The sequence below is a fragment of the Lethenteron reissneri genome, chromosome 5, assembly GCF_015708825.2.
Source record: "Lethenteron reissneri isolate LAM-NWPU_2019-01 chromosome 5, ASM1570882v1, whole genome shotgun sequence".
NCBI lineage: Eukaryota > Metazoa > Chordata > Hyperoartia > Petromyzontiformes > Petromyzontidae > Lethenteron > Lethenteron reissneri.
This window is the reverse complement of record NC_083783.1, coordinates 3,933,571-3,959,915: the sequence shown is the minus strand read 5'-3', so window position 1 is coordinate 3,959,915 and position 26,345 is coordinate 3,933,571. Positions and strand designations below refer to the sequence as shown.

The 26,345-nt window shown below is 58.9% G+C and overlaps 1 protein-coding gene across 3 annotated transcripts in view; it reads right to left on the bottom strand.

The window, feature by feature from the left end:
* Positions 1 to 26,345, bottom strand: part of LOC133351313 (centrosomal protein of 85 kDa-like) — a 96,093-nt gene that overhangs the window by 49,250 nt on the left and 20,498 nt on the right. For all 3 annotated transcript variants that reach the window (XM_061566415.1, XM_061566420.1, XM_061566428.1), the window contains exons 2-5: positions 25,051 to 25,263; positions 23,037 to 23,231; positions 5,520 to 5,650; positions 1,450 to 2,397 (exon numbers count right to left, since the gene is read on the bottom strand). In XM_061566415.1, the coding sequence (XP_061422399.1) occupies positions 1,450 to 2,397; positions 5,520 to 5,650; positions 23,037 to 23,231; positions 25,051 to 25,263 (1,487 nt within the window). The remainder of the gene's footprint in view (positions 1 to 1,449; positions 2,398 to 5,519; positions 5,651 to 23,036; positions 23,232 to 25,050; positions 25,264 to 26,345) is intronic.

Genomic DNA, 26,345 nt, shown 5'->3' with positions numbered 1-26,345 from the left:
ATAATCGTCACCGGTGTTGGCCGTGAGCGGGGATCGAACCCGGGTCGCCGGGTTCGTAGCGCAGCGTAGCACTAACCGCTACGCCACCGCTCCCCACACAAACCCGCTCACTCTCACAACACTCTCACAACACTCGCACACACTCGCGCAAACACTCGCGCAAACACTCGCGCGTAATGACACACTCGCTCACACTCTGCGGCCACAGGCGGTGGACGCAACACAAACTCCGGACAGAACGGAGCCCCGAGTCGAGAGTCGAACCCAGCCCCTACTTGCTGCGAGGCGCAGAGCGAGCGCCGCCACCGCCGCCATCCACTCGGCCGGCCCGACTCGGTCGCCGGTTCAAACGGCGCGCAATGTGGATCCTGGCCGTGCGCGTGACCAGCGGCTTCCTGACGATGCGAAACCGCAAAACGCGTCGCCTGGAAACCCTCTAAAGGAGTGGGGCGGGGCTATACAATGATTATTAAACACATTTTTGTCTGTTGACTTAAAGCTTCCGTGACTGCAGGAATTCATATTCTTTGGGTCTTTCGGTAAAGTCACGTAGAGAGGTTGAAAGAAAATAACAAAAAAATTATTAAAAACTACGACGTTTCCAACACAACACAAGCAAATGTTTTTCTTCCTGATGACGACCGCTCCTGTCGCGATCGAACCGTCGAAGTTTTTTGTTATTTTCTTTGAACCTATCTACGTGACCTCACCGAAAGTCCCAAAGAATACACATTTTTTTGTATTTTACCACGTAAGGCCCACTGAGCTATCAGCTTCTGTTTCAGAAGCGACCTGGCCACAGGGAGACGTGGCTTATCGTCGTGTGTGGACATTTATATCAACACCTAAATACTCTAAACGCGTCACACGTTCATTCTAAACGTGGAGGGGAAAACCGCAGGACCCGGAGAGAAATCCACGCGACCACGGGGAGAGAGAGAGACACGCAAACTGAGAATATACAGCAGGCGTCAGGGTCGGGGCTTCAACGCACGACCTCCTGTGCACCATGCGAGGTCGTTAGCATCTCACCCCCAAGACGAATTGCCCCCCCCTGCTCCCCACCAACCACCCCGTGACGGGGACCGGAGGCACGCAGGCGTGCGGGTGAATGAGTGAATGAGTGAGCAAGTGAGTGAGCGAGTGAGCGAGTGAGGGAATGAGTGAGTGAGCAAGTGAGTGAGCGAGTGAGCGAGTGAGCGAATGAGTGAATAAGCGAGTGAGTGAGTGAGCGAGTGAGTGAATGAGCGAGTGAGTGAATGAGCCAGTGAACCAGTGAGTGAGTGAGTGACCGATTGAGTGAATAAGTGAGTGAGCGAGTGAGCGAGTGAGTGAGCGAGTGAGCGAGCGAGTGAGCGAGTGAGTGAGCGAGTGAGCGAGTGAATGAGCGAGTGAGCGAGTGAGCAAATGAGCGAGTGAGCGAGTGAGTGAGTGCAACCGCCCGCTCACCTGCAGATCCGAGACGTGTCGGCGCAACTCCTCCAGCTGCTGCTGCTGCCACGCGACCACGCCGGCCTCGTCCACGGAGGCCCCGGGCGGCCACTGTGCGGCCGGCGCCCCGAAGCCGCCTCCGGCTCGCAGGCCCAGCGCCACCACCTGCTGCTGTTGCTGCTGCTGCTGATGCTGCTGCAGCTGCTGATGATGATGCTGCTGCAGCTGCTGCTGCTGCTGCTGTTGTATCTGCTGCTGATGCATCTGTTGCTGATGTTGCTGGTGCAACTGTTGCTGCTGCTGCTGCTGTTGCTGCTGCTGCTGTTGCTGCTGCTGCTGCTGCTGATGCTGCCCATGGGAGGCGAAGCGGCCGAGAGGAGGTTTACTCTCCGGCATCGGCGCGAAGCCCACGGCGCCGCCGTCCGTGCCGCCGGCGCCCCGTTCGGCCGGCGAGCGGACGCCGCCGGCGCTCCTCGACGCCGGCGCCGCCAACTCCGCTTCCGAGGACTCGTCCCCGCTGCGCCGCCCGCCCGGCGTCGAGTCCGACGCTTCGCCGGCGCCGCCGCTGCCGTGCAGCCGCGTCAGCGACGACCACTTCTTGTGCAGCGAGCGCGCCGCCGCCGCCGCCGCCGCCACCGCGGCGACGTCGCCCGGCCCTCCGCCGGTTCCCGAGCGGGGGGCCCGCTCCTGGCTCCGAGAGCCGCCGGCGCCTCCTCCTCCGCCCCGGTGAAGGCCGGCGGCCCCCGTCGGCGACGTCTCTCCGGCGAGGGGGCCCCGGGCCCCCCGGCCGGCGAGGCACGAGCGGGAAGCGCGCTCCTTGCCGGGCCGCCCCTCCCGCTCGGCGCGCGACGAGGGGGCGGCCGCCGAGGCCTCGGGGTCGCGGGCGGCGCGGAGCGGGCGGCCCGCGGGGCCCGGGGCGCCCGTGCGGGAACGCCGGCGGCCGCACGACAAGTTGCCGGGGGAGACCTGGGGGGGGGGCGCGAGAGAAGGGACCGGGAGGCAAGGAAGGGTGTGCAGTGACGATTATCTGAACCGGTCCTGGGACTCGCGCTAGGTCGACTCAGCCTCAAAATGAGCACCCGGTGCGGAGTGTAAACATCGCCGCTGGGGCGACAAAGGCGGCCGGGCGTGGGGCTGGCCACCCACCCTCCGTGTGCCGTGCCGTCCTTCGTAGGTGCTCGCTAACAGCACTTGCCGTCGAGTGGTGAGTGGGGGTGGTGAGTGGGGTGGTGAGTGGAGTGGTGAGTAGGGTGGTGAGTGTGGTGGTGAGTGGGGTGGTGAGTGTGGTGGTGAGTGTGGTGGTGAGTGTGGTGGTGAGTGTGGTGGTGAGTGTGGTGGTGAGTGAGGTGGTGAGTGGGGTGGTGAGTGTAGTGGTGAGTGGGGTGGTGAGTGTGGTGGTGAGTGTGGTGGTGAGTGTGGTGGCGAGTGGGGTGGTGAGTGTAGTGGTGAGTGGGGTGGTGAGTGGGGGTGGTGAGTGGGGTGGTGAGTGGAGTGGTGAGTAGGGTGGTGAGTGGGGTGGTGAGTGTGGTGGTGAGTGTGGTGGTGAGTGTGGTGGTGAGTGAGGTGGTGAGTGGGGTGGTGAGTGTGGTGGTGAGTGGGGTGGTGAGTGTGGTGGTGAGTGTGGTGGTGAGTGTGGTGGTGAGTGTGGTGGTGAGTGGGGTGGTGAGTGTAGTGGTGAGTGGGGTGGTGAGCGGGATGGTGAGCGAGGTGGTGAGTGGGGTGGTAAGCGGGGTGGTGAGCGAGGTGGTGAGCGGGGTGGTGAGCGGGGTGGTGAGTGGGGTGGTGAGTGGAGTGGTGAGTGGAGTGGTGAGTGTGGTGGTGAGTGGGGTGGTGAGTGTGGTGGTGAGTGGGGTGGTGAGTGTGGTGGTGAGTGGGGTGGTGAGTGGAGTGGTGAGTGTGGTGGTGAGTGTGGTGGTGAGTGTGGTGGTGAGTGTGGTGGTGAGTGGGCTGGTGAGTGGGCTGGTGAGTGGGGTGGTGAGTGGGGTGGTGAGTGGGCTGGTGAGTGGGGTGGTGAGTGGGGTGGTGAGTGGGGTGGTGAGTGGGGTGGTGAGTGGGGTGGTGAGTGGGGTGGTGAGTGGGGTGGTGAGTGTGCTGGTGATTGGGGTGGTGAGTGGGGTGGTGAGTGGGCTGGTGAGTGGGCTGGTGAGTGGGGTGGTGAGTGGCGAGTTAGCTGAGCGGGGTGGTGAGGATGGTGGTGAGTGGGGTGGTGTGTGGCGAGTGAGGTGAGTGGGCTGGTGAGCGAGGTGGTGAGTGGGGTGGTGAGTGGGGTGGTGAGTGGGGTGGTGAGTGGGCTGGTGGGTGTGGTGGTGAGTGGGCTGGTGAGTGGGGTGGTGAGTGCGGTGGTGAGTGAGGTGTTGAGTGTGTTGGTGAGTGGGGTGGTGAGTGGGATGGTGAGTGGTGAGTGGGGTGGTGAGTGTGGTGGTGAGTGGGCTGGTGAGTGGGGTGGTGAGTGGGGTGGTGAGTGGAGTGGTGAGTAGGGTGGTGAGTGGAGTGGTGAGTAGGGTGGTGAGTGGGGTGGTGAGTGTGGTGGTGAGTGTGGTGGTGAGTGTGGTGGTGAGTGAGGTGTTGAGTGGGGTGGTGAGTGTAGTGGTGAGTGGGGTGGTGAGTGTGGTGGTGAGTGTGGTGGTGAGTGTGGTGGTGAGTGTGGTGGTGAGTGGGGTGGTAAGGGTAGTGGTGAGTGGGGTGGTGAGCGGGATGGTGAGCGAGGTGGTGAGTGGGGTGGTAAGCGGGGTGGTGAGCGAGGTGGTGAGCGAGGTGGTGAGCGGGGTGGTGAGCGGGGTGGTGAGTGGGGTGGTGAGTGGAGTGGTGAGTGTGGTGGTGAGTGGGGTGGTGAGTGTGGTGGTGAGTGGGGTGGTGAGTGTGGTGGTGAGTGGAGTGGTGAGTGTGGTGGTGAGTGTGGTGGTGAGTGTGGTGGTGAGTGGGGTGGTGAGTGTGGTGGTGAGTGTGGTGGTGAGTGTGGTGGTGAGTGTGGTGGTGAGTGGGGTGGTAAGTGTAGTGGTGAGTGGGGTGGTGAGTGGGGTGGTGAGTGTAGTGGTGAGTGTGGTGGTGAGTGTGGTGGTGAGTGTGGTGGTGAGTGTGGTGGTGAGTGGGGTGGTAAGTATAGTGGTGAGTGGGGTGGTGAGCAGGATGGTGAGCGAGGTGGTGAGTGGGGTGGTAAGCGGGGTGGTGAGCGAGGTGGTGAGCGGGGTGGTGAGCGGGGTGGTGAGCGGGGTGGTGAGTGGAGTGGTGAGTGGGGTGGTGAGTGGGCTGGTGATTGGGGTGGTGAGTGGGGTGGTGAGTGGGGTGGTGAGTGGGCTGGTGAGTGGGCTGGTGAGTGGGGTGGTGAGTGGGGTGGTGAGTGGGGTGGTGAGTGGGCTGGTGAGTGGGGTGGTGAGTGGGCTGGTGAGTGGGCTGGTGAGTGGGGTGGTGAGTGGGGTGGTGAGTGGGGTGGTGAGTGGCGAGTTAGGTGAGCGGGGTGGTGAGGATGGTGGTGAGTGGGGTGGTGTGTGGCGAGTGAGGTGAGTGGGCTGGTGAGCGAGGTGGTGAGTGGGGTGGTGAGTGGGGTGGTGAGTGGGCTGGTGGGTGTGGTGGTGAGTGGGCTGGTGAGTGGGGTGGTGAGTGCGGTGGTGAGTGAGGTGTTGAGTGTGTTGGTGAGTGGGGTGGTGAGTGGGATGGTGAGTGGTGAGTGGGGTGGTGAGTGTGGTGGTGAGTGTGGTGGTGAGTGGGCTGGTGAGTGGGGTGGTGAGCGAGGTGGTGAGTGGGGTGGTGAGTGGGGTGGTGAGCGAGGTGGTGAGCGAGGTGGTGAGTGGGGTGGTGAGTGGGGTGGTGTGTGGCGAGTGAGGTGAGTGGGCTGGTGAGCGAGGTGGTGAGTGGGGTGGTGAGTGGGGTGGTGAGTGGGGTGGTGGGTGTGGTGGTGAGTGGGCTGGTGAGTGTGGTGGTGAGCGAGGTGGTGAGTGGGCTGGTGAGTGGGGTGGTGAGCGTGGTGGTGAGCGTGGTGGTGAGTGTGGTGGTGAGTGTGGTGGTGAGTGGGCTGGTGAGTGTGGTGGTGAGCGTGGTGGTGAGCGTGGTGGTGAGTGTGGTGGTGAGCGAGGTGGTGAGCTGCCGCGTACCGGCGAGGGCGGTGAGGGCGGCGTGCCGGCCAGGGTGGCGCTGGGCATGACGTGCGCCGTGGGGATCGGCGCCAGCGAGCGGATCGGCTTGAAGGAGAAGCCGCTGCTGCCGCTCGACACGCTGCACCGGTCTGGAGGGCGACACCGCCACACGGCACGTTCACTCACCACCACCACCACGCTCACCACCACCACCACGCTCACCACCACCACCACCACGTTCACTCACCACCACCACCACCACGTTCACTCACCACCACCACCACACTCACCACCACCACCACGTTCACCACCACGTTCACTCACCACCACCACCACGCTCACCACCACCACCACGTTCACTCACCACCACCACCACCACGTTCACTCACCACCACCACCACACTCACCACCACCACCACGCTCACCACCACCACCACGTTCACTCACCACCACCACCACGTTCACTCACCACCACCACCACACTCACCACCACCACCACGTTCACCACCACGTTCACTCACCACCACCACCACTACGCTCACTCACCACCACCACCACCACGCTCACCACCACCACCACGTTCACCACCCCGTTCACTCACCACCAACGCTCGCTCACCACCAACGTTCACTCACCACCACCACCACCACCACGCTCACTCACCACCACCACCACCACGTTCAGTCACCACCACCACCACCACGTTCACTCACTACCACCACCACCACGCTCACTCACCACCACCACAACCACCACGCTCGCTCACCACCACCACGTTTCACTCACGACCACCACCACGCTCACTCACCACCAACGCTCACTCACCACCACCACCACCACGTTCACTCACCACCACCACGTTTACTCAACACCACCACCACGTTCACTCAACACCACCACCACCACACTCACCACCACCACCACGTTCACTCACCACCACCACCACGTTCACTCAACACCACCACCACCACCACGTTCACTCAACACCACCGCCACCACCACGCTCGCTCACCACCACCACGCTCACTCACCACCAACGCTCACTCACCACCGCCACCACCACGCTCACTCACCACCACCACCACCACGTTCACTCACCACCACCACGCTCGCCACCACAACCACGTATGTTAGCGAGCGAGCAATTGGGCTTCGTGAGCCAATGGGTAAGCGACCGTACGCAAAATCTTACGCGGACACACACACACTCACACACACACACACGCTCACACACACACACACACGCTCACACACTCGACAAACACACGCTCACACACACACACGCGCGCACACACACACTCGCACACTCGCGCGGGAACTCAGCGCTGCGTCCACGGAGATCGCTTTCATTGCCAGTGCCAACACGGACCGAGCGCGGCGCCCCCGCCACGCAGCCATCCACTGCCGGGCGGAGGCCTCCCCTTGCCGCCGTCGTCGTGCCGGCGGGCACGAGGTCGCCGCTCGTTCGCTCGCTCCCCCCCGCCCCCCAACTTTGCCTAACGACTGCCGCTGCCTGTAGCAGCTGCTGGGCACGGCGGTCGCTAACCAGGCTCAAACCTGCTCAGCTCGCCAGATCGGGGATTTCGTCGTAGGCGCTCGCGTGTGTGTGTGTGTGCGTGCGTTCGTGTGTGCGTTCGTGTGTGTGTGTGTGCCTGCGTGCGTTCATGTGTGCGTGTGTGTGCGTGTGTGTGTGCGCGCGTTCGTGTGTGTGCGTTCGTGTGTGCGTGCGTTCGTGTGTGTGTGTGTGCGTGCGTGCGTTCGTGTGTGCGTACGTGTGTGTGTGCATGCCTTCGTGTGTGTGTGTGCGTTCGTGTGTGCGTTCGTGTGTGTGTGCGTGCGTGCGTGCGTGTGCGCAACATCGCGGCCAGAACAACAAGGGCCCGCACGTGTTTTTAGTTTTGATCTGGTTATATATTTATTTACGTAGTCCAATCGTGTGAAGGACCGGCCGGTGGGGGGGGGGCGCTGGGTCAGTGCCAGCCCGCACTGACCAGCGCGGTGAAGTATGGTCAAACGACCCCCCCACGACCGACAACGATGGCCTACACTCAGCGGCGGGCCGACAAAGCAGCCGCCGCCACCGTGCATCGGCCGCTGTGTGACCTGCCCACAAAGTGGTACTTATTTTATCGACCCCAGAGGGATGATGGGCTGAGTCAATGAGAGAACCGGCGGGCCCCTCGTTCCACCGCGGGAGGGAAGCCGGTGGAAGGGGAACGTCCATTTGCGTTTTTGCAAATCATCTTTTTTGACGAAGATTGTTTTGCCAGACAAGGCCCTACTGAGTTGTGTAGCTCTTTTTCAGAAGTAACCTGCCCACAACTGATAGCTCAACCAAGTGGCTTGTCATCATCACGTGGAAATGTGATAGAGTGACGTTCATTCTAAATGTGGAGGGAAAAACCGGAGGACCCGGAGAAAAGTCCACGCGACCGCGGGGAGAAAGAGAGACATGCAAACTCCAAATATACAGCAGCAGGCGTCAGGGTCAGGATCGAACCCACAAACTACTGCACGCCAGGCGAGGTAGTTAACATCTCATAGCCACCGTGATTATGATGAGAGACACGAAAACTTCAAATATACAGCAGCAGACGTCAGGGTCCGGATCGAACCCACGAACTCCTGCACGCCAGGCGAGGTAGTTAACATCTCCTAGCCACCGTGATGATGATGAGAGGCACGAAAACTCCAAATATACAGCAGGCGTCAGGATCGGGATTGAACCCACGACCTCCTGCACGCCAGGCGAGGTAGTTCACATCTCATAGCCACCGTGGCGCCCTTCCTCCTCCACCAACCCGAACTAACCGGCGTGGTCAAGCAACCAGGCATAGGGGGGGGGGATGTAGAGGCCTTCATCCAGCAGTGGATTGACAAAGGGAAGTCGATTATGGACATTGGCCCTGCTGTTGTGATCAACGCATCCCGGTTCCTGTCGGCCGAGTCCCTGGGAGCAAGTCGACTCCACGCGAAAGCTCCGCTCGTCCGGGGTCAACGCTACGCCGGTTAGCGTGACCCCGCGAGCCTGCGTGACGGACGGAGCCAATGCGTACACACACACACGTACAAAGACAAAGATCCCCCGTATAGCCTTAACAAACTGTAGGGGCAAGTGCTGTTAGCGAGCACCAACAAAGGCCGGCACGGCACACGAGGGGGTGGGTGGCCAACACCACGCCCGGCCGCCTTTGTCTCCCCAGTCGCGATGTTTACACACCGCACCAGGTACTCATTTCAGGCTGAGTCGACCTAGGGGAAGCCCTGGACCGATTCAGATAATCGTCACTGGTGTTGGCCGTGAGCGGGAATCGAACCCGGGTCGCTGGGTTCGTAGTGCAGCACGCTAACCGCTACCCTACCGCTCACGTACACACACGCACACACACGTATACACACACACATGCACACACACACGTACACACACACACGTACACACAAGCACACCGCTCACGATCTCCGTTGGCGACGTGGTACACTGGGAACTCGCCCGCCACGTGTTTGTATCTCTGGCGAGCGCCTGACACACACAAGAGGTCGCGCCATCGTTGCGTCACACATACAGACACACACACACGCACACACACGTACACACACACACAAAGACAAAAAAAACCCTTATAGCTTTAACAGACTGTCGGGGCAAGTGCTGTTAGCGAGCACCTATGAAGGCCGGCACGGCACACGAGGGGGGGTGGGTGGCCAGCACCACGCCCGGCCGCCTTTGTCTCCCCAGTCGCGATGTTTACACACCGCACTAGCTACTCATGTTGAGGCTGAGTCGACCTAGGGGAGGCCCATGACCGGTTCAGATAATCGTCGCCGGTGTTTGCCGTGAGCGGGAATCGAACTCAGGTCGCTGGGTTCGTAGAGCAGCGCGCTAACCACTGCGCCACCGCTCCCCACACACGTACACGCACGTACACACACACATGTACACACACACACACATGTACACACACACACATGTACACACACACACATGTACACACGTACACACACACACACACACGTACACACACACATGTACACACACACACATGTACACACGTGTACACACACACGCCCTCAGTGATGGTGCAGGCCAGAGACAACGTGGATTTCACCCAGAGAGCCCCCCCACCCCACGACCCCTCTCCAACCCCTCCCCCCTCCTCCTCCTATCACCGCCAATCCCCGAGCGCCCCTTAATCCCCTGCCCCATCCCTCGTCTCTAAATGCCCCCAACCCTCGTAACAAAGACAAAGATCCCCCGTGTAGCCTCAACAAACTTTCGTGGCAAGTCCTGTTCGCGAGGACCTGCTAAGGCCGGGGACAGCACACGAGGCGGTGGGTGGGTCAACGCCGTGCCCGGCCGCCTTTGTCTCCCCGCTGGTGACGTTTGCACGCCGCACCGCGCACTCGTTTTGATTTCGTGCCGAGGTCTCCATCGAGGTGGCACGGGGCCCCAGGACCGGTCAGCACATCACGCCGCAGCGATGTCGGCCGTGGCCGGGAGTCAAACCGGGGTCGCGAGGTTCGGAGCGCAGGGCGCCAAACGCAACGATCCCAAGAGCCGTCACCATCTCACGAGACGCAGGGCACCCAAGATTCAAGTTTGGGCATTTGTGATTTTAAAAAAATATATACATAACTTCGCAGTATTGTCGGACTCCTCCTGCAGGCTAAATAAATATTCTCATCATTCCGATGAAGCTTCACGCTGACTTTGTTCAGCCCAGAGGTGTTGAAACCTCCCACTCGCACAGAACGATGGTCACCACCCGCCCACCACCACCACAGCGCCACGTGGGGAGGCGGGGGGGCGCAGACGCCGGCCACACCGCCCGGGCACGGTGCTGGCCAAGAGCGACAGCAGTGCGCTCGTGCCACAACCACCGCCGCCGCTGCCACCGCCACCACGACCACCGCCACCACCACCACCACCCACCACAACCACCCACCACCGCCACCGCCACCCACCACCGCCACCACAGCCACGCCGCCAAACTCACCACCCACCACCACCGCCACCACCACCACCACCCCCACCACCACCCACCACGACCACCGCCACCACCGCCACCACCACCACCCACCACGACCACCGCCACCACCACCACTGCCACCACCACCACCCCCACCACCACCCACCGCCACCACCGCCACCACCACCACCACCCACCACCACCACCCACCACGACCACCGCCACAACCACCACCACCACAGCCACCACCGCCACCACAATCACCACCGCCACTTCAACCACCACCACCGCCACGCCGCCAAACTCACCGGGCCCCTCCGCGCCGCGACCTCCCCTCGGCACGGCCATTTCACATGGCGAGTTCCTTAAACTCCCTGCTCCTCCTGCTGCAGCGCTCCCCGTGCCGTCCCAGCACCGCGCAGAGGAACCGGCAGCACGGCCGGAAAGAGCGAGCGGGAGGGAGACGGGGGGGGGAGGGGGGGATGGGGGCCCAGCGCACCTCCCCCCCCCGACCCCTCACCCGCACCGCCCGCCACTCATTTCCCGTACGTCACGGCAGGAGAGCGGAGCGCAGCGCGAGACTTCGCGAGGGCTCCGCTTGGTTCCCGTCGAGTTGCGCGAGAGGCCGCGCTGCGCCCCGCCCTCAGCAACTTGCGCTGACCGGCGTGGTGAAGTACGGTCAAATAACCCCCCACGACAGCCAGGCGGATGCACCAACTTAACGCGGGGAAATGCTCTTTAGAGAGGGGACTTCTCACTTTCTCGTGTCTCCCACCCCCCCCCCCCGTGTCTCCCACCCCCCTCCCCTGTCTCCCACCCCCCCGTGTCTCCCACCCTTCCGTGTCTCCCACCACTCCGTGTCTCCCACCACTCCGTGTCTCCCACCACTCCCTGTCTCCCCCCTGCCCCCCGTGTCTCCCACCCCCCCCCCCCCCGTGTCTCCCACCTCCCCCGTGTCTCCCACCCCCCCCGTGTCTCCCACCACCCCCCCCCGTGTCTTCCACCCCCCCGTCTCCCACCCCCCCCCCCCCGTGCCTCCCACATTATACATTCTCCACGTCTCATACAGCATCACTGTATGAGACGCAAAATTAATCCAGAACTCCCACAGAGCACTGAGGCCCCTCAGACTCACACCGAGGGCCCCCCCCCCAGACTCACACCGAGGCCCCCCCAGACTCACACCGAGGCCCCCCCCCAGACTCACACCGAGACCCCCCCAGACTCACACCGAGGCCCCCCACACCGGCACCGCCGCACGGCCACGGTGGAGTGGCCCCGAGGAGACGGAGGGGGGCGGTGGTGGTGCCACTGTGGGTGGCCACCCAGCAGGTGGCTCGAGCAGATAAGGGCCCCTGCGCCTCAACAACAACAACGATGGCGGCGGCGGCGGCAATGATGGTGAACGATAACAATGACTGGCAGCAACTCCCCCCACTCCACTGCTGGATGACGGCCTCCCCACCTTGCCACGGCCGATCGGCGCGGGTTGGTTGGTGGAGGATGGCGACGATGACGACGACGATGAAGGTGGTGTTAATGGCGAGCGTGCAAATGCTAACGTCAATTTGCACTGCGTGGTCATGAACTAAAACTCGACACATTTTTTATCTCACAAGGCAAGGGGCCCGCTGAGCTGCGTTGGCTCTGCTTTCAGAAGCGACCTGCCCACAAACGACAGCCCGACCAAGTGGAAAAGCCAAGCGGCCAAACACTCTGAACGCGTGACGTCGATTCTAAACGCGGAGGGGGAAAATAAACGCGGAGGATCCGGAGAAAAACCCATGCGACCACGGGGAGAGAGACACCGCAAACTCCAAATATAGAGCAGCAGGCGTCATGGTCGCGATCGAGCCCACGACCTCCTGCATACCAGGCGAGGTAGCTAACATCTCCTAGCCACCGTGGTGATGATGATGATGAGAGAGAGACACACAAACTCCAAATATACAGCAGCAGGCGTCATGGTCGGGATCGAACCCACGACCACCTGCGTACCAGGCGAGGTAGTTAACATCTCCCGCCACCATGATGATGATGATGAGAGAGAGACACGCAAACTCCAAATATACAGCAGCAGGCGTCAGGGTCGGGATCGAACCCACGACCTCCTGCATACCAGGCGAGGAAGTTAACATCTCCTAGCCACCGTGATGATGATGATGATGAGAGAGAGACGCACAAACTCCAAATATACAGCAGCAGGCGTCAGGGTCGGGATCGAACCCACGACCTCCTGCATACCAGGCGAGGTAGTTAACATCTCCTAGCCACCGTGATGATGATGATGAGAGAGAGAGACACACAAACTCCAAATATACAGCAGCAGGCGTCAGGGTCGGGATCGAACCCACGACCTCCTGCATACTAGGCGAGGGAGTTAACATCTCCTAGCCACTATGATGATGATGATGATGAGAGAGAGACGCACAAACTCCAAATATACAGCAGCAGGCGTCAGGGTCGGGATCGAACCCACGACCTCCTGCATACCAGGCGAGGTAGTTAACATCTCCTAGCCACCGTGATGATGATGATGAGAGAGAGAGACACACAAACTCCAAATATACAGCAGCAGGCGTCACGGCCGCGATCGAGCCCGCGACCTCCAGCATACCAGGCGAGGTAGTTAACATCTCCTAGCCACCGTGATGATGATGATGATGAGAGAGAGACACGCAAACTCCAAATATACAGCAGCAGGCGTCAGGGTCGGCATCGAACCCACGACCTCCTGCATACCAGGCGAGGTAGTTAACATCTCCTAGCCACCGTGATGATGATGATGAGAGAAACACGCAAACTCCAAATATACAGCAAGCGTCAGGGTCGGGATCGAACCCACGACCACCTGCATACCAGGCGAGGTAGTTAACATCTCCTAGCCACTGTGATGATGATGATGAGAGAGAGACACACAAACTCCAAATATACAGCAGCAGGCGTCAGGGTCGGGATCAAACTCACGACCACCTGCATACCAGGCGAGGTAGTTAACATCTCCTCGCCACCGTGATGATGATGATGAGAGAAAGACACACACAAACTCCAAAAAGACAGCTGCAGGCATCAGGGTCGGTCTCGAACCCACGACCTCCTGCATACCAGGCGAGGGAGTTAACATCTCCTAGCCACCGTGATGATGATGATGAGAGAGACACGCAAACTCCAAATATACAGCAGCAGGCGTCAGGGTCGGGATCGAACCCACGACCTCCTGCATACCAGGCGAGGTAGTTAACATCTCCTAGCCACCGTGGCGCCTCGTGAAACATTCCCGTGCCACTCGATGTGCGTGTGGGCGGGCGAAGTGTCTGGGCTCTCATCCTCCTGCAGATTTTTCTGGGGAGGGCCCCTCTGTGCGACCTACGGCGAGTAGAGAAAGCGTCGATTCTGTCCGATCGATCGATCCACTCAAGATCGCAATCGACTTCTTTCCCTGCGGTCGGAGTTGCCGGGCGCCCGTTTACAAACGGGGGGGGGGGCCGCCCCCCACATCCTGCTGCTTCCCGAAGGCCGGAAACCCCCGATAAGCCACGCCGCCCGTGACGTCACCAAGACCCGCCCATCGCTAACGTGCGCTTAAGAGTTATTTGGCCGCTGCGAACGTCCTCACGGCGATGACGAGCCACTTCGCTCGCGATGGCGCGGCTCAGTGGGCCTCACCTGGTCAAATAAAGAGAAGTTCGATAGATAGATGGATAGATCACCTCCCGTCCAGCGGCACACGTGGGAACAATGGTGAGACTTTTATCAAACTGCCACCTCGTGCCGTCGCCATCAGCGGAGTAACGGAACTGGCAACCGGCAGAGTAACACCGATTGCTGCGGTAATCTGCAGAGCAATCGATTACTAATTAGTGTACAGCGCCGACCCCCCACCGCTCACAGGACTGCGAGCCTTCATAGGCGCTCGCTGATGTGTGGCGCACGGTGCACACGCGGTGCACACGCGTGTGGCCGGGCGCACACAAGCGAGGAATCAAACACGCGCAGGTCCCGGGTGGGCAACGTAAATAATCCGCTCCTGTGAGGTATTCCCCCGACCCTTATTATTCTTCCCGGGATGTGTTGCGTTGTCCCTAACCCGGACCGTGGCACGTCACGTGACGTCTGTAGCCATCATCGGGCGCGTGCGGTGCGTCACGCAAGGTAAGATCTTGAATCCCTGCCTCACTTGATGCAGCAAATCTGGCTGTGACGGTCCCACCTGAAAACGGAGACTTGTGTTGCCTCCGAAACGTCGTCATTTTTATCGTTTTATTTTTATTAATTTTAATTTCATTTTTTACCTACGTGACTTTACCGAGAAAACTAAGAGTATAAGAGTTCAAAATTTACAACACGTGGAACGGCGCCCGGTGGCGGGCCATGAAACTCTGACGGAGAGCGAGGTGACGGGAGAGGGAGCCACGTGATGGGAGAGGGAGCCACGTGATGGGAGAGGGAGCCACGTGACGGGAGAGGGAGCCACGTGACGAGAGAGGGAGCCACGTGATGGGAGAGGGAGTCACGTGATGGGAGAGGGAGCCACGTGACGGGAGAGGGAGCCACGTGATGGGAGAGGGAGTCACGTGACGGGAGAGGGAGCCACGTGATGGGAGAGGGAGCCACGTGATGGGAGAGGGAGCCACGTGATGGGAGAGGGAGTCACGTGATGGGAGAGGGAGCCACGTGATGGGAGAGGGAGCCACGTGATGGGAGAGGGAGCCACGTGATGGGAGAGGGAGCCACGTGACGGGAGAGGGAGCCACGTGATGGGAGAGGGAGTCACGTGATGGGAGAGGGAGCCACGTGACGGGAGAGGGAGTCACGTGAGGGAGAGGGAGCCACGTGACGGGAGAGGGAGCCACGTGACTGGAGAGGGAGCCACGTGACGAGAGAGGGAGTCCACGTGACGGGAGAGGGAGTCACGTGACGGGAGAGGGAGTCACGTGACGGGAGAGGGAGTCACGTGACGGGAGAGGGAGTCACGTGATGGGAGAGGGAGCCACGTGATGAGAGAGGGAGCCACGTGACGGGAGAGGGAGCCACGTGATGGGAGAGGGAGTCACGTGATGGGAGAGGGAGTCACGTGATGGGAGAGGGAGTCACGTGATGGGAGAGGGAGCCACGTGATGGGAGAGGGAGTCACGTGATGGGAGAGGGAGTCACGTGATGGGAGAGGGAGCCACGTGACGGAGAGGGAGTCAGCGGATGGTGCCGCTAGGGGGCGGTGTCGCTCAGCGAGTGGCGGTCGCTCTGGCAGCGCAAAGACGTTTCCACGCTGCGCGGCGCCTCTCTTCGTCGCCCCCCAAGGCCCCCCCCCCCCCCCCCACGGCCCCCCCACGGCCCCCCACGGCCCCCCACGGCCCCCACGGCCCCCCACGGCCCCCACGGCCCCCACGGCCCCCACGGCCCCCACGGCCCCCACACCCCCACGGCCCCCACACCCCCACGGCCCCCACGGCCCCCACGGCCCCCACACCCCCCACGGCCCCCACACCCCCACGGCCCCCACGGCCCCCACGCCCCCCACGCCCCCACGGCCGTGCCGAGAAGCTCGTGCACCTCTGTTGGAGTGAATTCGCAAGGCGAAACGAGATCGTCCCGGCGGCGTGTGTAGCGAAACGTCGGACCTCTCTCACTCGCTCCACTCACTCGCTCGCTCGCCACCATCCCTCACTCACTCTCTCTACTCTCCTACCTCACTCACTCACACACTCGCTCACCACCATCCCTCACTCACTCTCTCCACTCTCCTACCTCACTCACTCACACCCACTCGCTCACTCGCTCACTCACCACCATCCCTCACTCGCTCGCTCACTCGCTCACTCACTCTTCTCCACTCTCCTACCTCACTCACTCACCCACTCGCTCACTCGCTCACTCACTCACCCACTCGCTCGCTCACTCACTCACTCGCTCACTCACTCACCCACTCACTTGCTCGCTCACTCACTCACTCGCTCACTCACTCACCCACTCGCTCGCACGCTCACTCACTCGCACGCTCACTCACTCGCTCACCACCATCCCTCACTCACACTCACCCACCCAGTCAACCACTCTCTCTCTCTCTCCCTCACCCTCACATCTGTTGGGGTCACACTCCCCTCCCCCACCGCCCCCAATCCCCCCAAATGTTCTCACCCCCCCACCCTTAACAGCCCACCCCCCACCACATCGTGACCCCCGCTGACCCCCCCTCCCCAAACGAGATAAAACAGAAGCAGCTTCCTGCTTGCTTCGGGGTGAGAGGAGAGTGGGGGGGAGGGCGTTGGGGGGGGGGGGTTCACGGATACAAAACCCTTCCTGTGTTCTAATCATGCGCCAAGTCGGCACGTGTGAGTGCGTGAGTGCGCATGCGAGTGTGAGCGTGTGCGTGAGTGTGCGTGTGAGTGCGTGAGTGTGTGTGTGAGTGCATGAGTGTGAGTGTGTGCGTGAGTGTGTGCGTGAGTGTGTGAGTGTGAGTGTGTGCGTGAGTGAGTGCGTGAGTGCGCATGCGAGTGTGAGCGTGTGCGTGAGTGTGCGTGAGTGTGTGTGTGAGTGCGTGAGTGTGAGTGTGTGCGTGAGTGTGTGCGTGAGTGTGTGTGAGTGTGTGCATGAGTGTGTGCGTGAGTGCGCATGCGTGAGTGTGTGCGTGAGTGTGTGCGTGAGTGCGCATGCGAGCGTCTGCACGGATGTCTGTGTGCGTGCGTGCGAGTGAGCGAGCGAGCGTGCGCGTTGAGTTTGCATGCCTGAGTGTGTGCGTGAGTGTGTGCGTGAGTGTGTGCGTGAGTGTGTGCGTGAGTGTGTGCGTGAGAGTGTGCGTGAGTGTGCATGCGTGAGAGTGTGCATGCGTGAGTGTGCATGCGTGAGTGTGCGTGCGTGAGTGTGCATGCGTGAGTGTGTGCGCGAGTGTGCGTGCGCAAGTGTGCGTGCGTGTGTGCGTGAGTGTGCATGCGTGAGTGTGCATGCGTGAGAGTTTGCATACGTGAGTGTGTGCGTGAGTGTGCATGCGTGAGTGTGCATGTGTGAGTGTATGCGCGAGTGTGCGTACGCGTCCGAGCGAGTGCGTGTGAGTGCATGAGTGAGTGTGTGCATGATTGTGTGTGCGTGCGAGTGCATGCAGCACTTGCCCCAATAAGTCTGTTAAGGCAATGAGGGGGGGGGCGTTGCCTTTGTGTCACAGACTGGCACGCACGCGCGAACACACACAAAGACGAGCAGGGCACGTGTGTGAGTGGGTGCGAGTGTGAGCGTGATAAGGGTACAGTGCATGCGCGTGTCTGTGTCACATCAGCGTTGACGGAGCATGTGTGTGTCTGTGTCTTTGTGTGTCTGTGTGTGTGTTTTTGTGTGTCTGTGTATGTGTCTGTGTGTGTGTATGTGTCTGTGTGTGTGTCTGTGTCTTTGTGTGTCTGTGTGTGTGTTTTTGTGTGTCTGTGTATGTGTCTGTGTGTGTGTCTGTGTATGTGTGTGTCTGTGTGTCTGTGTCTCTGTCTGTGTCTCTGTCTGTGTGTCTGTGTCTCTGTGTGTGTCTGTGTCTTTGTGTGTCTGTCTGTGTATTTGTGTGTCTGTCTGTGTCTTTGTGTGTCTGTCTGTCTCTTTGTGTGTCTGTCTGTGTCTTTGTGTGTCTGTCTGTGTCTTTGTGTGTCTGTCTGTGTCTTTGTGTGTCTTTGTGTGTCTGTGTCTTTGTGTGTCTGTCTGTGTCTTTGTGTGTCTGTCTGTGTCTTTGTTTGTCTGTCTGTGTCTTTGTGTGTCTGTCTGTGTCTTTGTGTGTCTGTCTGTGTCTTTGTGTGTCTGTCTGTGTCTTTGTGTGTCTGTGTCTTTGTGTGTTTGTGTGTCTGTGTCTTTGTGTGTCTGTGTCTTTGTGTGTCTGTGTCTTTGTGTGTCTGTGTGTGTCTGTGTCTTTGTGTGTCTGTGTGTATGTCTTTGTGTGTCTGTGTGTGTGTATGTCTGTGTGTGTGTGTGAGCGGTGGCACAGCGGTTAGCGCGCTGCGCTACGAACCTGGCGACCCGGGTTCGATTAGCGCTCACGGCCAACACCGGTGACGATGATCTGAACCGGTCATAGGCCTCATCTAGGTCGACTCAGCCTCAAATTAGTACCTGGTGCAATGTGTGAACATCGCTACTAGGGAGACAAAGGTGACCGTTCTGGCCTTCATAGTTGCTCACTAACAGCACATCCAACAGTAGCCGATGTTTAAACACTGTGCACCAGGTACTCATTTGAGGCTGAGTGGACCTAGGGGAGGCCCATGACCGGTTCAGATAATCGTCACCAGTGTTGGCCGTGAGCGCGAATCGAACCCGGGTCGCCGGGTTCGCAGCGCAGCGTAGCGCTAACCACTACACCACCGCTCCCCTCTGCACAACAAAGATCCCCCGTATAGCCTTAACAGACTGTCAGGGCAAGTGCTGTTAGCGAGCACCTATGAAGGCCGGAACGGTAGACGAGGGGGTGGGTGGCCAGCACCACGCCCGACCGCCTTTGTCTCCCCAGTTGCGATGTTTACACACCGCACCAGGTACTCATTTGAGGCTGAGTCGACCTAGGGGAGGCCCAGGACCGGTTCAGAAAATCGTCACCGATGTTGGCCGTGAGCGGGAATCGAACCCGGGTCGCCAGGTTCATAGCACAGCGTAGCGCTAACCGCTACACCACCGCTCCCCTCTACACAGACACCCACACGGGCGACACAAACCACAGACACACCCCCCACGCCCTCCGCCACTTGGCGGACGACGTTAAAGACCCCGCGGCCTCACCCCAGACGAGGAGCTGGCCACCGTGCGCCGGGGGTCACGGCCCAAACTTGCCAAACTCTAAAAATCACTGGGCAGGGATCGCGCTCACGACAGCGGTAGTAGGCGACTGGCGCTGCTCCCCCCCCCCCCCCGGCTCACATCGCTCGCCACTGCACAGAGGGGGCAGCTGCCACTGGGGGTGCCCTTCGAGAGTTCGAGGTGCGCCGCGTTGCCCGGGGTGTTAAAGCGAACGTGACTTTATTTTTATTGTTGTAATATTTATTACATCATTATTATCGATTTAAAGCTTTCGTGACTGCAGGAATTCATCTTCTTGGTTCTTTCGGTAAAGTCACGTAGAAGGGAAGTAATAAAATAATAAAAGCGCTGTCTCCCCGACAGACCTGGTCTTCACCTGAGGACGGCTGCTTGCGTTGTGGCCGAAACGTCGTGAGAATTATTTTATTATGTTTTATTTTTATTATTTTATTACTTCCCTTCTACGTGACTTTACCGAAAGAACCAAGAAGATCATTATTGTCGTTATTATCCTTTCAGGGCAGCGCTATTGACGAATGCGTCAGGTTACTGGCCATCGAGCGGCCGTGACTGTCCGGCGCGAGGGTGAACGGAGAGCCCAGTGCAGGCCCCGCGCCGGGTGAATGATCCATCGAGAGGATCATCCCCCTCTCTCTCTCTCTTTATCTCTCTCTCTTTATCTCGGACGCACGCACGTGTACCCACGCACGTGTACGCACACACACGCACACACACGCACGCACACGCACACGCACGAGTGTGCGCACCATATGTCCAAAAGCCATGATGACACGTGTCATGCACGCGACGCTTCACTCTAACCGCAGACAAAAGGAAAGATCCCTCACCTCCCACATAGCCTGCACAGGCTGTTGGAGCAAGTGCTGTGAGCGAGCAGCACCTATTAAGGCGGTGGGCACGGCACACCGGCATCAGTAGGGCCACGCTGACACCCACCACAGACACACACGCGCACACACAAACACACACACACGCACAAACACACACACACACGCACACACACAAACACACACACAAACGCACACAAACACACACACGCACAAACACACACACACGCACACACACGCGCGCACACAAACACACACACACGCGCACACAAACACACACACACACGCACACACAAACAAACACACACACAAACACACACAACACACACACGCGCGCACACACAAACACACACAAACACACACATGCGCACACCCATACATGCACAATCGTACACACATACATGCACAATCGTGCACACACATACATGCACACAAGACAAAAATCCCCCATATAGCCTGTAACAGACTGTTGGGGCAAGTGCTGTTAGCGAGCACCTATGAAGGCCGGAACGGCACACGAGGTAGTGGGTGGCCAGCACCACGCCCGACCGCCTTTGTCTCCCCAGTGGCGATGTTTACACACCAGGTACTCATTTGAGGCTGAATCGACCTAGGGGAAGCCCAGAACTGGTTCGGATAAACGTCACCGGCATTGGCCGTGAGCGGGAATCGAACTCGAGTCGCCGGGTTCGTAGCGCGGCGCGCTAACCACTACACCACCACTCCCCCACACACTACATGCACACGCGCACGTAAACACACAACACAAAGACACGCGCGCACAAACGCATGGAAACACGCAAAAACGCACACCCACTCGCACACCCACGCGCAGGCGCGCACACACGAGCGCGCAAACACACGCACATACACACAAACACACACGCGAACACTCACGCACACGGTCACACTCACACACACAAACACACACGCGCACACTCACACACACGCGCACACTCACACACACGCGCACACTCACGCGCACTCACAAGTAGATGCACACAAACGCGCGCGTCTAGCCTGGGGCCGGCAATGTGGCAGAAGGCGTCACGTCCATTAAAGTTTGATGTGGAGAGACAATGGCACCCACTCCAGAGGGGCGACGTCTCCCCCACACTCGCTCCCCCTACTCACACTCACCACACACACTCACCACACACACACACTCACCATACAATCACCACACACACACACTCACCACACACACTCACTAACCACCCTCACCACACACACACTCACCATACAATCACCACACACACACACTCACCATACAATCACCACACACACACACACTCACCACACACACTCACCACACACACACACTCACCACACACACTCACTAACCACCCTCACCACACACACACTCACCATACAATCACCACACACACACACTCACCATACAATCACCACACACACACACTCACCACATACACACTCACCACACACACTCGCTCCCCCTACCCATACTCACCATACACACACTCACCACACACTCACCACACACACTCGCTATACACACACTCGCTATACACACACTCACCACACACACTCACCACACACACACTCACTCAACTCACACTCACCACACACTCACCACACACTCACACTCACCACACACACTCTCACCGCACACACACACTCAACACACACACACCACACACACTCACCATACAATCACCAAACACTCACCACCAACACAAACTTACCACACACTCACCACCAACACAAACTCATCACACACACACCACAAACCACACACTCACCACACACACACTCACCACACACACTCACCACCAACACAAACTCATCACACACACACACCACAAACCACACACTCACCATACACACTCGCCACACACACCACGCACCAAATACAACAAACACCCACCGCACACCATACACTTAGCACACCACACACACACCACAAACACCCACACACACAAAAAGACAAATATCCCCCGTATAGCCTTAACAGACTGTAGGGGCAAGTGCTGTTAGCGAGCAGCTATGAAGGCCGGCACGGCACACGAGGGGGTGGGTGGCCAGCACCACGCCCGGCCGCCTTTGTCTCCCCAGTGACGACGTTTACACACCGCACCAGGTACTCATTTGAGGCTGAGTCGACCTAGGGGAGGCCCAGGACCGGTTCAAATAATCGTCACCGGTGTTGGTGGCCATGAGCGGGAATCGAACCCGGGTCGCCGAGTTCGTAGCGCAGCGCGCTAACCACTGCACCACCGCTCCCCACACTCACACGCAAAGATACACACACAAAGACACACACACACAAAGACACACACACACAAAGACACACACACACAAAGACACACACACACAAAGACACACACACACAAAGACACACACAAAGACACACACACACAAAGACACACACAAAGACACACACACACAAAGACACACACACGCAAACACACACACACAAAAACACACACAAAGACACACACACAAAGACACACACACAAAGACACACACACAAAGACACACACACAAAGACACACACACAAAGACACACACACAAAGACACACACACAAAGACACACACAAAGACACACACACAAAGACACACACAAAGACACACACACACAAAGACACACACAAAGACACACACACACACAAAGACAAACACAAAGACACACACAAAGACACACACACACAAAGACACACACAAAGACACACACAAAGACACACACAAAGACACACACACACAAAGACACACACACAAAGACACACACACACACACGCGCCACCCTAACCCAGTGTTAATCTTCTCAACAACAAAATGTTGTTGTCAAAACATTCGTCGCCTCGGCTCGCCTCAGCTCGGCTTCCCCAGTGGAAAAACATCGCCCCCCCCCCGAACCGTGCCGGCCTGGCACGGTTTGCACCGGCGGGTAGGGGGGGGATGGGGGGGGTCGAAGCGGGGGGGGGGGGGGGCTCCGTCTTACCCTCCGTGCCGTCCGAGAAGCAGACCCCGGTGTCGCCGCTCTCCGACGTGACGCTCGCTTGCCGGCTCGCGGGGCCCCCCGTCCACGCCGAGGGAGTCCCCCCGATGCCAACGCCAACGCTGCCGCCCCCCACGCACGGCCCCCAGCTGGGGCCCCCCACCGCGTCCACACTCCAGCCAGAGTCCGGGCTCCCAACTACAGCGAGCGGCGCCGGCGTCATCATCGTCATTATCATCGTCGTCATCATCATCGTCATTATCGTCGTCATTGTCGTCATCGTCATCATCATCGTCATCATCATCGTCATCATCATCGTCATTATCATCGTCATTATCGTCGTCGTCATCATCGTCATCATAATCGTCATCGTCGTCGTCATCGTCGTCATCGTCGTCGTGATCGTCATCATCATCATCGTCATCATCATCGTCATCATCATCGTCATCATCATCGTCACCATCGTCATCACCATCGTCATCGTCATCGTAATCGTCGTCATCATCGGCATCGTCATTCACGTCATCGGGATCATCATCAGGGTCACATTCAGGTGTGTCCGCACAATAACCGCGCGACTGCTGTCATCATTCAATAGTAACATCTTCGTGTAACCCTCATCACCAGTATAATCATCATCATCATCATCACGCTGATTTGTGCTTCAGTCCCCTCTACGCCGCGGGGTCTCAAGGAGCGCTTGATACGTGCCGAGCGCGTCACGTCACGACTCAACGCAGCTCAGCGGGCACCCCCAGTGGCAGCTGTCCCTGTGCGGCGCACAGCGACTCACGAAACCTCGGCTGAGCGTGAACACGAGGCTGCCGCTGCTGCTGCCGCTGCTGCCGCCGCGTGCGATCCCGAACCGGGTTGTTTCATTGCGGTGGCGATTTTTGAACGAATTTCGCCAATTTGGGACCGAGACGCCGAAACGCGACGGGGCAACGTCCGCTGTTGCGGCGATCCCCACCGCAGTAGCCGGCGGTGGTGCCACCGGATTCGTACCGCGCAAGCTCTCCCAACAAGCGGTGAACGCGCTGCAGCCGTGCCACGCCGACACCGTGGTCTCACGCCGTGCCATCGTCACGCAACCGTCGTGCAACCGTCGTGCAACCGTCGTGCAATCGTCATGCAATCGTCATGCAACCGTCGTGCAATCGTCATGCAATCGTCGTGCAATCGTCGTGCAATCGTCATGCAATCCGCATGCAATCGTCATGCGATCGTCGAGACATTCATCGTCGCGGTTCGCACTCGACTGGGTCCGGCAGGCTCTGGTCGATTTGATGTCGTGAAACCGCCCCCCCCCCCCCATCGCGGCCAAACAGAATGGAAGTCCGCGTCACGGCGAAGGGCGATGCGTGTCCGATCGATGTTTCGGCGCGCCCTCGACCCCGCGACCCCGCGAGCCGCACTCGGCAGCTGGATGCGCGGCGAGCGTGCTTGCGACTGCGGCAAGCGTCATCAGGAGGGAGGCCAGGAAAGTCGAGCGCTTGGACACGTGACAGCTTCACCCTTTGCCGCTGCGATGGCGTACGTCATCGCAGCGGCTTTGTCGGTACGTCCTCAGGTCAGACGATGCATCGCACACTAGGCACTACATTTGAGGCTGGGTCGACCTAGGGGAGGCCCAGAACCGGTTCAGATAATCGTCACTGGTGTTGGCCGCGAGCGGGAATCGAACTGCGCCACCGCTCCCACACTCTCTCTCTCTCACAACAAAGACAAAGACCCCCCGTGTAGCCTTAAGAGACTGTAGGGGCAAGTGCTGTTGGCGAGTAGCACCTATGAAGGCCGACACGGCACACGAGTGGCGACGTTTACACACCGCACCAGGTACTCATTCGAGGCTGGGTCGACCTAGGGGAAGCCCAGGACCGGTTCACATAATCGCCACCCCACGTCTCCGTCTCTCTCTTCACGCGCCTACACAGCCACACGAAAGCAGCCTCCATCAGCCAATAAGCGAAGGCGACGTCGGCACGGCCTGCGCCAGGCTAGGTGCACGCGCACTCACCGGTCGTGTTGGCGCGGTGAGCGCTGACCCCCGAACTCTCTGGGTCTTGCCACTCCATGTCTCCGTCGCGAGCCCCCCCAGTCACCGGTGGCCCCCCAAACGAGACTCCGGCTGCCCTGGGGGTCATCGTGGAGACCCCGACTCGCTCCAGGTCCTGCCACTCCATGTCGGTGCCCGCTGGTAGGGGGTTGTCCACCCCTCGTCTGCCCCCGGCTGAGGGTGCCAGCAAAGAAAACGTCGAGAGTAATGAGTTATAATGCAGGACGAAATCCGATGAGCTCTGAAGCTCTTTGTCAAAGATGTCCAGTCGGGGCGGGTCAGAGCGTTGCAACAACACAACAACACGATATGAGGGCAGAGTATGGGAAAGGTAAACACATCATAGTATTAGGTTGTTTACCCTTTCAACTGGCCTTTATACAAGACATCATGTTTGCAATAACCACAACACAAGCAGTCAAAATGCAAACAAAAAACAACTCTGATGATAATAATGATATGCACTGTCCTTGAAGTTGATTCGTCCACACCCGAGACAGCTTTTCTTAGAGCCTAGTCTCCATTGGTGTTGGACCAGATGACACCAAAATGCGTACAACTCAAAAACAGCGCACTATCAGAGTATTGAGAGCTCGGGGTAAGCATTTACACTATGAGACCTCCTTTACCAGTGGCACAATATAATAATAGGTTTTTTTTTGTACCAGTTGAAAGGGTAAAAACCTATTACTATATTTTGCCACTGGTAATGGTCTCATAGTCTAAACACATCACTTAAACAAATACAACTCGATTATTATATTCTGACCAGGTAGAGCCCACTGAGCTAATTTAACGTCTCTGTCGGAAGCGACTTGGCCACAAATGACAGCTCAAGTGGCAGCAAAATCATCTAAAGACGACGACGACGCGACCACCACAACCATCATCTTAGTGGCGTCGGTGTTGGTGGTAACACGCGTGCCTGACAGCAACAGAAGCCTGGGTTCGACTCCCAACTCGGATGCCTTAATTATTTTACACGCTTTTATTTAACTCACTCGGTATGTTGTTGTTGTTGTTGTTGTTGTCATATCCTCAAATCTTGTAACTCTATTTTAACCCACTTCCCAATGTGGTATCGACTGCAAACTTGGTATACTTATGCCAAACTGATGACATTACTATATTATAGCATTAAAAATAAAATAAATTAAAACCATCCTTTTTCTATGTTATGTTTTGGCTTGGGTCTAATTGTCAACGCTCAACTGACGTTGGCTGTAAATCACCACGGCCCCTTACGTTGTGGCAAG